This window comes from Scyliorhinus torazame, chromosome 9 (genome assembly GCF_047496885.1).
Source record: "Scyliorhinus torazame isolate Kashiwa2021f chromosome 9, sScyTor2.1, whole genome shotgun sequence".
Taxonomy (NCBI): Eukaryota; Metazoa; Chordata; class Chondrichthyes; order Carcharhiniformes; family Scyliorhinidae; genus Scyliorhinus; species Scyliorhinus torazame.
The window spans coordinates 2683125-2699986 of record NC_092715.1 but is presented as its reverse complement, the minus strand read 5'-3'; the positions used below and the strand labels follow the sequence as shown (position 1 = coordinate 2699986).

Here is a 16862-nt window from a genome sequence, read left to right as displayed (position 1 = left end):
GATTAAACTCCATCTGCCATCTCTCCGCCCAAGTCTCCAAACAATCTAAATCCTGCTGTATCCTCGGACAGTCCTCATCGCTATCCGCAATTCCACCAACCTTTGTGTCGTCTGCAAACTTACTAATCAGACCAGTTACATTTTCCTCCAAATCATTTATATATACTACAAACAGCAAAGGTCCCAGCACTGATCCCTGCAGAACACCACTAGTCACAGCCCTCCAATTAGAAAAGCATCCTTCCATTGCTACTCTCTGCCTTCTATGACCTAGCCAGTTCTGTATCCACCTTGCCAGCTCACCCCTGATCCCGTGTGACTTCACCTTTTGTATTAGTCTACCATGAGGGACCTTGTCAAAGGCCTTACTGAAGTCCATATAGACAACATCCACTGCCCTACCTGCATCAATCATCTTTGTGACCTCTTCTAAAAACTCTCTCAAGTTAGGGAGACACGACCTCCCCTTCACAAAACCATGCTGCCTCTCACTAATACGTCCATTTGCTTCCAAATGGGAGTAGATCCTGTCTCGAAGAATTCTCTCCAGTAATTTCCCTACCACTGGCGTAAGGCTCACCGGCCTGTAGTTCCCTGGACTATCCTTGCTACCCTTCTTAAACAGAGGAACAACATTGGCCTCCAACTCCAGTCCTCCAGGATATCACCTGAAGACAGTGAGGATCCAAAGATTTTTGTCAAGGCCTCAGCAATTTCCTCTCTAGCCTCCTTCAGTATTCTGGGGTAGATCCCATCAGGCCCTGGGGACTTATCTACCGTGATATTTTTCAAGACACCCAACACCTCGTCTTTTTGGATCTCAATGTGACCCAGGCTATCTACACACCCTTCTCCAGACTCAACATCTACCAATTCCTTCTCTTTGGTGAATACTGATGCAAAGTATTCATTTAGTACCTCGCCCATTTCCTCTGGCTCCACACACAGATTCCCTTGCCTATCCTTCAGCGGGCCAACCCTTTCCCTGGCTACCCTCTTACTTTTTATGTACGTGTAAAAAGCCTTGGGATTTTCCTTAACCCTATTTGCCAATGATTTTTCGTGACCCCTTCTAGCCCTCCTGACTCCTTCCTACTTTCCTTATATTCCACACAGGCTTCGTCTGTTCCCAGCCTTTTAGCACTGACAAATGCCTCCTTTTTCTTTTTGACGAGGCCTACAATATCTCTCGTTATCCAAGGTTCCTGAAAATTGCCGTATTTATCCTTCTTCCTCACAGGAACATGCTGGTCCTGAATTTCTTTCAACTGACACTTGAAAGCCTCCCACATGTCAGATGTTGATTTACCCTCAAACATCCTCCCCCAATCTAGGTTCGTCAGTTCCCGCCTAATATTGTTATAATTAGCCTTCCCCCAATTTAGCACATTCACCCTAGGACCACTCGTTTCCTTGCCCACCAGCACTTTAAAAGTTACTGAATTGTGGCCACTGTTCCCGAAATGCTCCCCTACTGAAACTTCTACCACCTGGCCGGGCTCATTCCCCAATACCAGGTCCAGTACAGGCCCTTCCCTAGTTGGACTGTCTACATATTGTTTTAAGAAGCCCTCCTGGATGCTCCTTACAAACTCTGCCCCGTCTAAGCCCCTGGCACTAAGTGAGTCCCAGTCAATATTGGGGAAGTTGAAGTCTCCTATCACAACAACCCTGTTACAGTACGAAGTCTTACAACACCAGGTTAAAGTCCAACAGGTTTGTTTCGATGTCACTAGCTTTCAGAGCGCTGCTCCTTCCTCAGGTGAATGAAGAGGTATGTTCCAGAAACACATATATAGACAAATTCAAAGATGCCAAACAATGCTAGGAATGCGACCATTAGCAGGTGATTAAATCTTTACAGATCCAGAGATGGGGTAACCCCAGGTTAAAGAGGTGTGAATTGTGTCAAGCCAGGACAGTTGGTAGGATTTCGCAGGCCAGATGGTGGGGGATGAATGTAATGCAACATGAATCCCAGGTCCCGGTTGAAGCCGCACTCATGTGTGCGGAACTTGGCTATAAGTTTCTGCTCGGCGATTCTGCGTTGTCGCGCGTCCTGAAGGCCGCCTTGGAGAACGCTTACCCCGAGATCAGAGGCTGAATGCCCTTGACTGCTGAAGTGTTCCCCGACTGGAAGGGAACATTCCTGCCTGGTGATTGTTGCGTGGTGGCCGTTCATTCGTTGTCGCAGCGTCTGCATGGTCTCGCCAATGTACCACGCTTCGGGACATCCTTTCCTGCAGCGTATGAGGTAGACAACATTGGCAGAGTCGCACGAGTATGTACCGCGTACCTGGTGGGTGGTGTTCTCACGTGTAATAGTGGTATCCATGTCGATGATCTGGCACGTCTTGCAGAGATTGCCATGGCAGGGTTGTGTGGTGTCGTGGTCACTGTTCTGAAGACTGGGTAGTTTGCTGCAAACAATGGTTCGTTTGAGGTTGCGCGGTTGTTTGAAGGCAAGTAGTGGGGGTGTGGGGATGACCTTGGCAAGATGTTCATCGTCATCAATGACGTGTTGAAGGCGGTGAAGAAGATGACGTAGTTTCTCCGCTCCGGGGAAGTACTGGACGACGAAGGGTATTCTGTCGGTTGTGTCCCATGTTTGTCTTCTGAGGAGGTCGGTGCGGTTTTTCGCTGTGGCGCGTTGGAACTGTCGCTCGATGAGTCGAGTGCCATATCCCGTTCGTACGAGGGCATCTTTCAACGTCTGTAGATGTCTGTTACGCTCCTCCTCGTCTGAGCAGATCCTGTGTATACGGAGCGCTTGTCCATAGGGAATGGCTTCTTTAATGTGTTTAGGGTGGAAGCTGGAGAAGTGGAGCATCATGAGGTTATCCGTGGGTTTGTGGTAAAGCGAAGTGCTGAGGTGACCGTCCTTGATGGAGACGAGTGTGTCCAAGAATGCAACTGATTTTGGAGAGTAGTCCATGGTGAGTCTGATGGTTGGATGGAACTTATTAATGTCATCGTGTAGTCGTTTCAGTGATTCTTCGCCGTGGGTCCAAAGGAAAAAAATGTCATCGATGTATCTGGTGTATAACGTCGGTTGAAGGTCCTGTGCAGTGAGGAGGTCTTGTTCAAACTTGTGCATGAAGACGTTGGCGTATTGGGGTGCGAATTTGGTCCCCATGGCTGTTCCGTGCGTCTGGATGAAGAACTTGTTGTCGAAGGTGAAGACGTTGTGATCCAGAATGAAGCGGATGAGTTGCAGAATTGCGTCTGGAGATTGGCAGTTGTCGGTGTTGAGTACTGAGGCTGTTGCAGCAATGCCGTCGTCATGGGGGATGCTGGTGTAGAGTGCCGAGACGTCCATTGTGACGAGGAATGTTCCTGGTTCAACTGGTCCATGGGTGCTGAGTTTCTGTAGGAAGTCCGTCGTGTCGCGACAGAAGCTGGGTGTACCTTGTACGATGGGTTTCAAGATGCCCTCAATGTAGCCAGAGAGGTTCTCACACAGGGTCCCATTGCCTGAAACGATAGGGCGGCCTGGTGTGTTGGCCTTATGTATTTTCGGGAGGCAGTAGAGATCTCCAATGCGGGGAGTACGTGGGATGAGAGCGCGTAGGGTGCTCTGAAGATCTGGATCCAAGGTCTTGATCAGTCTGTTAAGTTGGCGGATGTGTTCCTTGGTCGGATCTGCGGGTAACTGTCTGTAGTGTTCTTGGTTGTTCAGTTGTCGGTATACTTCTTCGCAGTAGTCCGTTCTGTTCAGTACAACAGTGGCCCCCCCCTTTGTCTGCTGGTTTGATGACGATGCTGTGGTTGGTCTTGAGAGCGCGGATGGCATTGCGTTGTGCTTGGGTGACGTTCGGGGCTGTCTTGTGAATGCGAGTGATGAATCTGGCATTGACGCGACTCCTGACGGCTTGAGCATACATGTCGAGTCTAAGGCAGCGGCCTTCCGGAGGGGTCCAATTCGACTCTTTCCTCTTCGGTTGCCGCACCGCAGATCTCTCGGTCTGCTGTTCCGGTTCATTGATAGTCTGCTTGAGTTCGCTGTTGGCCTCTTGGGGTCTGTGGAAGAATTCCCGGAGCCTCATTTGCCTGATGAATTCCAACCCTGTTGTTTTTACTCTTTTCCAAAATCTGTCTACCTATCTGCTCCTCTATCTCCCGCTGGCTGTTGGGAGGCCTGTAGTAAACCCCCAACATTGTGACTGCACCCTTCTTATTCCTGATCTCTACCCATATAGCCTCACTGCCCTCTGAGGTGTCCTCCCGTAGTACAGCTGTGATATTCTCCCTAACCAGTAGCGCAACTCCGCCACCACTTTTACATCCCCCTCTATTCCGCCTGAAACATCTAAATCCTGGAACGTTTAGCTGCCAATCCTGCCCTTCCCTCAACCAGGTCTCTGTAATGGCAACAACATCATAGTTCCAAGTACTAATCCAAGCTCTAAGTTCATCTGCCTTACCCGTAATAAACATATGCACTTCAGGCCACCAGACCCGCTGTGTTCAGCAACTTCACCCTGTCTGCTCTGCCTCAGAGCCATACTGGCCCTATTCCCTAGTTCTCCCTCAATGCTCTCACCTTCTGACCTATTGCTCCCGTGCCCACCCCCCTGCCATACTAGTTTAAACCCTCCCGTGTGACACTAGCAAACCTCGCGGCCAGGATATTTATGCCTCTCCAGTTTAGATGCAACCCGTCCTTCTTATACAGGTCACACCTGCCCCGGAAGAGCTCCCAGTGGTCCAGATAATGGAAACCCTCCCTCCTACACCGGCTGTTTAGCCACGTGTTTAGCTGCTCTATCTTCCTATTTCTAGCCTCACTGGCACGTGGCACAGGGAGTAATCCCGAGATTACAACCCTAGAGGTCCTGTCTTTTAACTTTCTGCCTAGCTCCATGAACTCCTGCTGCAGGACCTCATGCCCCTTCCTGCCTATGTCGCTAGTACCAATATGTACAACGACCTCTGCCTGTTTGCCCTCCCCTTTTAGGATGTCCTCTACCCGTTCGGAGATATCCTGGACCCTGGCACCAGGGAGGCTACATACCATCCTGGAGTCTCTTTCACGTCCACAGAAGAGCCTATCTGTGCCCCTAACTATAGAGTCCCCTACGACTAGTGCTCTTCTGCGCTTTGACCCTCCCTTCTGAACATCAGAGCCAGCCGTGGTGCCACTGCTCTGGCTGCTGCTGTTTTCCCCTGATAGGCTATCCCCCCCGACAGTATCCAAAGGGGTATACCTGTTCGAAAGGGGGACAACCACAGGGGATTCCTGCACTGACTGCCTGCCCTTTCTGGTGGTCACACATTTCTCTGCCTGCACCTTGGGTGTGACCACATTTATATAACTGCAATCTATGACGCTTTCCGCCACCTGCATGCTCCTAAGTGCATCCAACTGCTGCTCCAACCGAACCATGCGGTCTGTGAGGAGCTCCAGTTGGGTGCACTTTCTGGAGATGAAGCCATCCGGGACGCTGGAAGCCTCCCGAACCTTCTCCTTAGTGATGGTCACTGCATTCACCTCTGCCCCTGGTTCTCCTGGAGCTCTGGCATCCCACTGGTGTCTTCCACCATGAAGACTGATGCAAAGTAACGATTCAGTTCGTCTGCCATTTCTTTGTTTCCTATTTTTTACTTCTCCAGCCATATTTTCCAGTGGTCCAATGTCTATTTCTGCCCCTCTCTTACCTTTTATATATTGAAAAAAACTCTTCCTATCTTCCTTTATATTACTAGTTAGCTTGCACTCGTACTTCATCTTCTCCCCCCCTTATTGCTTTTTTAGTTGTCTTCTGCTCATTTTTAAAGGCTTCCCACTAATCCTCGCCACTTTGTATGCTTTTTCTTTTGCTTTTACGCTGTCCTTGACTTCCTCGTCAGTTATGGATGCCTTGTCCTCCCCTTAACATGTTTCCTCCTCCTTGGGATGAATTTCTGTTGTGCCTCCTGAATAACCGCCAAAAACTCCTGCCATTGCTGTTCCACTGTCTTCCCTGCTAGACTCCTTTTCCAATCAACTCTGGCCAGCTCCTCCCTCATGTCTTTGTAGTTACACTTATTTATTGTAATACCGTTACATCTGTTTGCAGCTTTTCCCTCTGAAACTGCAGGGTAAATTCTATCATATTGTGGTCACAACACGGTCCCTCTCAAACCTCGTCAATCAAAAATCTAACTCAGCCATAAACCTGGTGAATGACACTGCCTCCACTACTTTCTGAGGAAGAGAACTCCACTCTTCCAAAACTCCTGGAATTTATTGGAGCAAGATCCTGGGAGATATTTTATAGAATGATGGATTCAATGTTACCGGTGTGAAAAATCAAATTATCAGTGCTCTCGGTTATACATACATTAACACGAGAGTAGGCGGAGTGAACAGACATAGAAAGATAGGGGAAGGATTTGATTTCGAGAACTGTGAAGGATTCAACATTAATTTCTGAGGAAAGGTAATAGACCTCAAAAGGCTAACTGTGTTTTTCTCAAATACGTCCTCCGCAAAGAGACAGTAGGGTACCCCGGGCCCCAGAAAGCACACTACTAGAGGACCTGATAGGCACAAGCAGCGAGAAGGGGGGGCTGTGTGTGAAAATATACGGACAGCTACTGGACAGAGCCCGAACTCCACTGGACGAGACAAGACAAAAATGGGAGGACGAACTGGGGACAGAGGTAGGGTGGGGACTCTGGAGCGAAGCACTGAGCAGGGTGAGCTCCACCTCCTCCTGCGCAAGGCTGAGCCTAATGCAGCTCAAAGTGCTGCACAGAGCGCACCTGACCAGAACCCGAATGAGCAGGTTCTTCCCGGAGGTGGAGGACAAATGTGAACGGTGCCAGAGGGGCCCTGCCAACCACATACACATGTTTTGGGCTTGCCCCACGCTTGCTGGGTTCTGGGCAGCCTTCTCCGAGGCAATATCCAAGGTTGTGGGGGTGAGGGTGAAGCCATGCCCAATAGTAGCAAACTTCAGGATATCGGAGCAGCCAGAGTTACACATGGGGAAGGGGCCCAACACCCTTGCTTTCGCTTCCCTAATCGCACGCCGGAGAATCCTGCTCGGCTGGCGATCAGCAGCACCACCCACAGCTGCAGACTGGCTCGCTGACCGATCGGAATTTCTCCTTCTGGAGAAGATTAACTACGCCATCCGAGGGTCAGAGGAAAGCTTCCTGAACACTTGGGGGCAGCTCGTCGGCCTGTTCCAAAACCTGTTCGAGGCCGGCAGCGAGGAGTAAGCTAAGGGGGGAAAAAAAAGATAGATGGGGAACCAAAGGACTGCGCAATCCGAGGGGGTGGGGAGGGGTGGGGGGTGGATGGAAGGAAGGTGGGGAAACCACAAAAGAGGAAGGGTGCTGGAGCCAATGGAGGGTGGGGGAGGATGGGGGGGGGGGAGAAAGAAAGGGAGTAAGGGGGCGGGGAAGGAATTCATAGACCGATCCAGAGGGCAATAAAATGTACATAGAGTTAGTTAAATGAAGGACAAAACAAACCTCTGTAAAATAAAGTAAATTAGTGCTGGCAGAAAAATGTAATGTATATTTCTCAAATATGAGAACAGCCAATAAAAAGAGTTCCAAAAAACAAAAAAACAATGTTTGTCTTCCTGCAAATGCTGCCTGACTGGCTGAGTATTCCCAACATTTTTTTGTTTTTAGTTCAACAGAAGCTTCATTTCATACCTGTCTGAGAAGCCGTACAGGTTCTTTAGGTGTTGTTTTAGGACCAATAGCAACAGGATTCCCTGAGAAGCATTCACAAACTCCACGAGAGGGGTCGAGTCTGCAGGTAACCGAGAGAGCACATCTTCCAGATCATCATCATCCTCGTCATCACTGGAGTCAGAGTTGACACGTCTTCTGGACCTACGGGGTCGCTGTACCTCATCCTCACTTTCACTCTCACTGTCTCCAGAGCTTGCCGCTTTCCTTTCCTTCGGTGGTGCGTCTTTCAACAGAGACTGAAAATGACAAGCAGGCAGTTAAAAAAGTCAGCTATCGAATGTTTCCTTTAAAAATGGAGCCCAACCAACCCTGACACAACTCAGTATTAAAGGCAGTTTAGCCATGCCCTATTACAGCTCACTGCCAGGCAATGTCACGGAATACTCCTTGATATATCGATACTATTCCCACAAGTATCACTGAAGACAGTATAGACACACCCCGTCATAACTCATGCTTTAGGCAGAATGGCTAAATGCAGGGTAGACACAACCTCATGCCGCCCGCCTTTTAGGAGCATGCTTCCCTGGCTGGGTGTTAAGGATTAGTGATAACAGTGTCAGGATAAGGGCGTAGCCATTTAGGGCTGATACGAGGATAAATCTCTTCACCAACATTGTGAACATAGAAACTAGGAGCAGGAAGAGGCCATTTGGTCCTTCGAGCCTGCTCCACTTTTCAATGTGATCATGGCTGATCCACAATCTCAATGCCAGATTCCTGCTTTCTCCCCATACCCCTTGATGCCACTAAAATCAAAAAATCAAAATCTCTGGATTCTCCACTCCAGAGAGAAGTTGCGCTCAGTTGTTAAGAATATTCAGGTCAAGGAGGGAATGTAGACAATGAGTGACCATCAAGTCGCACCAGGAGTCCCCAGAGTCCATCTCACTGTCCAACCAGTATTCACTGAATATGGTGAGTGTAACTGTTTCTCTAGTGACTGCAGCCAAAGCCAAGTCCAGCACTGGCTCAACAGTACAGGGAAGCAGGAGAAAGATTGGGAAAGCAATAGGGAATTTGATGATCGGAGGAACAGGTTGGCAGTCTTTTCGCTGCGAAAGGAAGAAGGCGGAGAAAACTGTATCGGCAGATTTTAAGGGAGCTATGAAATAAAGGATAAGCCCCTGTGTGCCACAAACTAATGAGCATAAAAATAGGAGGAGAGATGAATAGGCTGGAGAGATGGTGTAGGAAGGGGGCTTTAGATCCCGGAGACATGGAGCCCATTTCAGGGGGAGAAGGAGTCTGTGCTTCACACAGCCAGGGTCCCAGGTTTGATTCCCGGCTTGGGTCACTGTCTGTGTGGAGTCTGCATGTTCTCCCCGTGTCGCATGGGTTTCCTCCGGGTTCTCCGGTTTCCTCCCACAAGTCCCGAAAGACATGATGTTAGGTGAATTAGACATTCTGAATTCTCCCTGTGTACCCGAACAGGCGCCGGAATGTGACGATTAGGAGATTTTCACAGCCACTTCATTGCAGTGTTAATGTAAGCCTACTTATGACAATAAAGATTATTATTATTAGAGGGGATTATGAACTGAGGACAGTGTGAACTTTAAAAGGATGCAGACAGGTTGGTGGAGTGGGTTGACAAGTAGCAAATGAAATATAACGCAGCAAAGTGTGAAGTGATTTATTTTGGTAGGAGGAACACAGACAATATAAAATAAAGGGTACAATTTAAGGTGGTACACTTGTGTGCATATGACTCTGGCAAGGATGAGTGGGTTCTTCCAGGGGTTGGCAGATGAGAAGTGTGGGCGAGGACCAGTGAACCATGAACATATGTTTTGGGGGGTTGGGAAGTTAGAGAGATACTGGGTGGGAGTGTTCTGGGCGCTAGCAAAGATTGTCGGGGTAGAGGCCGACCAGACCCTATGGTGGCGATATTTGGGGTATCGGAAATGCCGGAACTGATGGAGGGAAGGAAGGCCGATGTCGTGGCCTTCACCTCTCTGGTTCCCCAGTGAAGAATTCTGCTGGTCGACAATGGTGACGGCCTGGTTAGGGGACCAGTACAACCTCCTCCGGTTGGAGAAGATAGAGTTTTAATTGAGAGGTTCAGCGGAGGACTTTGAGGTACGGTGGGGATTGCTCATGACCATATTTGAGGAATTGTTCGTCGCGATTAGGGGGGGGGGGGGGGGGGAGAGAGAACTTGCACAGACTGTAAAATTGTGATTTGGGGACAATGTTCCCCAGATTATTTATGTTTTTTGAATATGTTTGGAATACAATACATTTTTCTCAAAATGGTCTCCAAAGGTTAAATTACAAGGAGAGATTACACAAACAAGCACGGTCGACCCTGGAATTTAGAAGAATAAGAGGATATTTGATCAAAGTTTTAATGACTTCTACATCAAGGGGAACAGATAGACTAGGTTTGGAGAAACTATTCCCGCCAGTTGAAAAGTCTAGGACTGGGGGCACAGTCTAAAAATTAGAACTAAATCCTTCAGAAGTGAAATAAAAAAAGATTTCCATCAAAGACAATAAAAGTTTAAAACTCTATACAAAAGGCAAATAAGAGTGATCAATTGTTAATTTTAAGATCGAGATTGATTGCTAGATTGTTGATAGCCAAAGGTATTAAGAGATTTGGGGAAAAGGCCATTATATGGCGTTAGGTCACAGGTCACCCATGATCTGATTGAATGGCAGACCCGGTTCAAGGAGTTAAACAACTTCCTCCTGTTACTATGTCTCAGGAACTATCACTGAAATAATTTCTAATCTTTATCAATGACTTGGCTGAAGGCATCGATGTACGGTTGCTAAATTTGCTGATGACACAAAGTTAGGCAGGAGAATACGCTGTGAAGAGGTCATAAGGAGTCTGGAAAGGGATAAAGATACATGAAGTGAATGGGCAAAAATGTGGCAAATGGACTCTAATGTGCGAAAAAGTGAAATTGTCCATTTTGGCAGGAAGAATAGAATAGAATGTGAATGGAGAGAGACGCTGGTAGTAATTAGTGAGGCCGCATCCACAGCATTGTGTACAGTTTTGATATCTTTAAGAAATGATCTAATTGCAATAGAAGCAGTTGAGAGAAGGTTCACTCAAGGAGCGGTTGAATAAACTCGGTTTGTTCTCACTGGAACGACGGAGGTTGAGGGGCGACCTGATAGAGGTCTACAAAATTATGAGGGGCATAGACAGAGTGGACAGTCAGAGGCTTTTCCCCAGGGTAGAGGGGTCAATTACTAGGGGGCATAGGTTTAAGGTGCGAGGGGCAAGGTTTAGAGTAGATGTACGAGGCAAGTTCTTTACACAGAGGGTAGTGGGTGCCTGGAACTCGCTACAGGAGGTGGTGGTGGAAGCAGGGACGATAGTGACATTTAAGGGGCATCTTGACAAATACATGAATAGGATGGGAATAGAGGGATACGGACCCAGGAAGTGTAGAAGATTGTAGTTTAGACGGGCAGCATGGTCGGCACAGGCTTGGACGGCCGAAGGGCCTGTTCCTGTGCTGTACTTTTCTTTGTTCTTTGTTCTAATTCCCGGATTATGGGGCTGTCTCATGAGGGAAGGTTGAGCAGGTTTGGTCTGCACGTCCTCCCCGTGTCTGCGTGGGTTTCCTCCGGGTGCTCCGGTTTCCTCCCACAGTCCAAAGATGTGCGGGTTAGGTGAATTGGCCAATGATAAATTGCCCTTAATGTCCAAATTGCCCTTGGTGTTGGGTGGAGGTGTTGAGTTTGGGTAGGGTGCTCTTTCCAAGAGCTGGTGCAGACTCAAAGGGCCGAATGGCCACCTGCACTGTAAATTCAATGATAATCTATGATTAATCTAGGACAAAGGTTCGGCACAACATCGTGGGCCGAAGGGCCTGTTCTGTGCTGTATTTTCTATGTTCTATGTTCTATACGCATTGCAGCTTAGGAGAATCAGAGGTGATCTTATTTAAACGTGCAAGATCCTGAGGGGGCGGGGGTGGTCAGGGTGGATACCCAGTGGATGATTCCCCATTGTGGGGGAGTCTAGAACTAGGGGACATTCGGGGTCTATTAAGGGAAAGTCGCTCTCTCAGATAACTGTTAGTCTGTGGAATTCTCTTTCCCAGAGAGTAGCGGAGGCTCGCCCACTGAATATATTCAAGGCAGAAGTATATGGATATTTAAACAACAAGGGAGTCTGGTGTAAGAGTCGAGGGTAATGAGGGGAGGGGGGTACCAGAAAAGTGGAGTTGAGACACAATCAGATAGCAGCCCTGATTTTGTGGAACAGACGAGCAGGCTCAGGGAGCCAAATGGCTGATTCCTGGTCCTACTTCTGGGGTTATGTTCTTGAATGCAATATAAACAAACCCTGACACAGCTCACTGACAAGGCAGTATCACCGAGTGCAGTGTAAACTCACCCTGATCCACTGTAATATAAACCCTGACACAGCTCACTGACAGGGCAGTATCACCAAGTGCAGTGTAAACTCACCCTGATCCACTGTAATATAAACCCTGACACAGCTCACTGACAGGGCAGTATCCCCGAGTGCAGTGTAAACTCACGCTGACCCACTGTAATATAAACAAACCCTGACACAGCTCACTGACAGGGCAGTATCACCGAGTGCAGTGTAAACTCACCCTGATCCACTGTAATATAAACCCTGACACAGCTCACTGACAGGGCAGTATCACCGAGTGCAGTGTAAACTCACCCTGACCCACTGTAATATAAACAAACCCTGACACAGCTCACTGACAGGGCAGTATCACCGAGTGCAGTGTAAACTCACCCTGATCCACTGTAATATAAACCCTGACACAGCTCACTGACAGGGCAGTATCACAGAGTGCAGTGTAAACTCACCCTGATCCACTGTAATATAAACCCTGACACAGCTCACTGACAAGGCAGTATCACCGAGTGCAGTGTAAACTCACCCTGATCCACTGTAATATAAACCCTGACACAGCTCACTGACAGGGCAGTATCACCGAGTGCAGTGTAAACTCACCCTGATCCACTGTAATATAAACCCTGACACAGCTCATTGACAGGGCAGTATCACCGAGTGCAGTGTAAACTCACCCTGACCCACTGTAATATAAACCCTGAAACAGCTCACTGACAGGGCAGTATCACCGAGCGCAGTGTAAACTCACCCTGATCCACTGTAATATAAACCCTGACACAGCTCACTGACAAGGCAGTATCACCGAGCGCAGTGTAAACTCACCCTGACCCACTGTAATATAAACCCTGACACAGCTCACTGACAGGACAGTATCACCGAGCGCAGTGTAAACTCACCCTGATCCACTGTAATATAAACCCTGACACAGCTCATTGACAGGGCAATATCACCGAGCGCAGTGTAAACTCACTCTGACCCACTGTAATATAAACCCTGACACAGCTCACTGACAGGGCAGTATCACCGAGTGCGGTGTAAACTCACCCTGACGCACTGTAATATAAACCCTGAGACAGCTCACTGACAGGGCTGTATCCCCGAGTGCAGTGTAAACTCACCCTGATCCACTGTAATATAAACCCTGACACAGCTCACTGACAAGGCAGTATCACCGAGCGCAGTGTAAACTCACTCTGATCCACTGTAATATAAACCCTGACACAGCTCACTGACAGGGCAGTATCACCGAGTGCGGTGTAAACTCACCCTGACGCACTGTAATATAAACCCTGACACAGCTCACTGACAAGGCAGTATCACCGAGCGCAGTGTAAACTCACTCTGATCCACTGTAATATAAACCCTGACACAGCTCACTGACAGGGCAGTATCACCGAGTGCAGTGTAAACTCACCCTGACCCACTGTAATATAAACCCTGACACAGCTCACTGACAAGGCAGTATCACCGAGCGCAGTGTAAACTCACCCTGACCCACTGTAATATAAACCCTGACACAGCTCACTGACAAGGCAGTATCACCGAGTGCAGTGTAAACTCACCCTGATCCACTGTAATATAAACCCTGACACAGCTCACTGACAAGGCAGTATCACCGAGTGCAGTGTAAACTCACCCTGACCCACTGTAATATAAACCCTGACACAGCTCACTGACAAGGCAGTATCACCGAGCGCAGTGTAAACTCACCCTGATCCACTGTAATATAAACCCTGACACAGCTCACTGACAAGGCAGTATCACCGAGTGCAGTGTAAACTCACCCTGACCCACTGTAATATAAACCCTGACACAGCTCACTGACAAGGCAGTATCACCGAGCGCAGTGTAAACTCACCCTGATCCACTGTAATATAAACCCTGACACAGCTCATTGACAGGGCAGTATCACCGAGTGCAGTGTAAACTCACCCTGACCCACTGTAATATAAACCCTGACACAGCTCACTGACAAGGCAGTATCACCGAGTGCAGTGTAAACTCACCCTGACCCACTGTAATATAAACCCTGACACAGCTCACTGACAGGGCAGTATCACCGAGTGCAGTGTAAACTCACCCTGACCCACTGTAATATAAACCCTGACACAGCTCATTGACAGGGCAGTATCACCGAGTGCGGTGTAAACTCACCCTGACCCACTGTAATATAAACCCTGACACAGCTCACTGACAGGGCAGTATCACCGAGCGCAGTGTAAACTCACCCTGATCCACTGTAATATAAACCCTGACACAGCTCACTGAAAGGGCAGTATCACCGAGTGCGGTGTAAACTCACCATGACCCACTGTAATATAAACCCTGACACAGCTCACTGACAGGGCAGTATCACCGAGTGCGGTGTAAACTCACCTTGATCCACTGTAATATAAACAAACCCTGACACATAACACTAACGAGACACTGTCTACTACAGCACAGTGTACCACGCAGCATCTCTAAAGTTATAGAGACTCCATGATACGATGTGGAATATCGCCAATCTATTGCGGGGAGACACGGTCAGTCTGCGGGGGGGACACGGTCAGTCTGCGGGGGGGACACGGTCAGTCTGCGGGGGGGACACGGTCAGTCTGCGGGGGACACACGGTCAGTCTGCGGGGGACACACGGTCAGTCTGCGGGGGACACACGGTCAGTCTGCGGGGGACACACGGTCAGTCTGCGGGGGACACACGGTCAGTCTGCGGGGGGGACACGGTCAGTCTGCGGGGGGGACACGGTCAGTCTGCGGGGGGGACACGGTCAGTCTGCGGGGGGGACACGGTCAGTCTGCGGGGGGGGACACGGTCAGTCTGCGGGGGGGGACACGGTCAGTCTGCGGGGGGGACACGGTCAGTCTGCGGGGGGGACACGGTCAGTCTGCAGGGGGGACACGGTCAGTCTGCTGGGGGGACACGGTCAGTCTGCGGGGGGGACACGGTCAGTCTGCGGGGGGGACACGGTCAGTCTGCGGGGGGGACACGGTCAGTCTGCGGGGGGGGACACGGTCAGTCTGCGGGGGGGGACACGGTCAGTCTGCGGGGGGGACACGGTCAGTCTGCGGGGGGGACACGGTCAGTCTGCGGGGGGGACACGGTCAGTCTGCGGGGGGGACACGGTCAGTCTGCGGGGGGACACGGTCAGTCTGCGGGGGGGACACGGTCAGTCTGCGGGGGGGACACGGTCAGTCTGCGGGGGACACGGTCAGTCTGCGGGGGGGACACGGTCAGTCTGCGGGGGGACGGGACACGGTCAGTCTGCGGGGGGGACATGGTCAGTCTGCGGGGGGGACACACGGTCAGTCTGCGGGGGGGGGGGGGGGACACACACGGTCAGTCTGCGGGGGGGGGGGGGCACGGTCAGTCTGCGGGGGGGACACGGTCAGTCTGCGGGGGGGACACGGTCAGTCTGCGGGGGGGGACACACGGTCAGTCTGCGGGGGGGGGACACGGTCAGTCTGCGGGGGGGGGACACGGTCAGTCTGCGGGGGGGGGACACGGTCAGTCTGCGGGGGGGGACACGGTCAGTCTGCGGGGGGGGGGGGGGGGGACACGGTCAGTCTGCGGGGGGGACACGGTCAGTCTGCGGGGGGGACACGGTCAGTCTGCGGGGGACACACGGTCAGTCTGCGGGGGGGGGACACGGTCAGTCTGCGGGGGGGGGACACGGTCAGTCTGCGGGCGTGGGGGACACGGTCAGTCTGCAGGGGGGGGGGGACACGGTCAGTCTGCGGGGGGGACACACGGTCAGTCTGCGGGGGGGGGGGGGGGACACACACGGTCAGTCTGCGGGGGGGACACACACGGTCAGTCTGCGGGGGGGACACGGTCAGTCTGCGGGGGGGACACGGTCAGTCTGCGGGGGGGACACGGTCAGTCTGCGGGGGGGACACGGTCAGTCTGCGGGGGGGACACGGTCAGTCTGCGGGGGGGACACGGTCAGTCTGCGGGGGGGACACGGTCAGTCTGCGGGGGGGACACGGTCAGTCTGCGGGGGGGACACGGTCAGTCTGCGGGGGGGACACGGTCAGTCTGCGGGGGGGACACGGTCAGTCTGCGGGGGGGACACGGTCAGTCTGCGGGGGGGACACGGTCAGTCTGCGGGGGGGGACACACGGTCAGTCTGCGGGGGGGGACACGGTCAGTCTGCGGGGGGGGACACGGTCAGTCTGCGGGGGGGGGACACGGTCAGTCTGCGGGGGGAGACACGGTCAGTCTGCGGGGGGGGACACGGTCAGTCTGCGGGGGGGGACACGGTCAGTCTGCGGGGGGGAGGGACACGGTCAGTCTGCGGGGGGGAGGGACACGGTCAGTCTGCGGGGGGGAGGGACACGGTCAGTCTGCGGGGAACACTGTCAATCTATTATGAAGTATAGAGAACAGTGTGAAATGAACAAGGGGCAGTTTCTCATAATCAAGTATCCCCAACTGGAGGTTTAAAAAAGGCCTGCAGAATGTACCACCAGTTCTGTGCGGAGTCTGCACGTTCTTCCCGTGTCTGCGTGGGTTTCCTCCGGATGCTCCGGTTTCCTCCCACAGTCCAAAGATGTGCAGGTTAGGATTGGCCATTATAAATTGCCCTTCGTGTCCAAAAAGGTTAAGTGGGGTTACTGGGATAAAGGGGATAGGGTGGAGGCGTGGGGCTTAAGTAGGGGCTCTTTCCAAGGACCGGTGCAGACCCGTTGGGCTGAATGGCCTCCTTCTGCATGTAAATTCTATGATCTATAATCACATGTATCCAACCTAAATGCCAATTTAAGTTTTGGTTTTGATTTGATGACACCGACCACAAGT

The 16862-nt window shown here is 51.0% G+C and overlaps 1 protein-coding gene across 4 annotated transcripts in view; it reads right to left on the bottom strand.

The window, feature by feature from the left end:
• Positions 1 to 16862, bottom strand: part of LOC140429045 (nipped-B-like protein) — an 817118-nt gene that overhangs the window by 35413 nt on the left and 764843 nt on the right. For all 4 annotated transcript variants that reach the window (XM_072515574.1, XM_072515576.1, XM_072515575.1 and 1 more), the window contains one exon: positions 7654 to 7931. In XM_072515574.1, coding sequence (XP_072371675.1) covers positions 7654 to 7931 — 278 coding nt within the window. The remainder of the gene's footprint in view (positions 1 to 7653; positions 7932 to 16862) is intronic.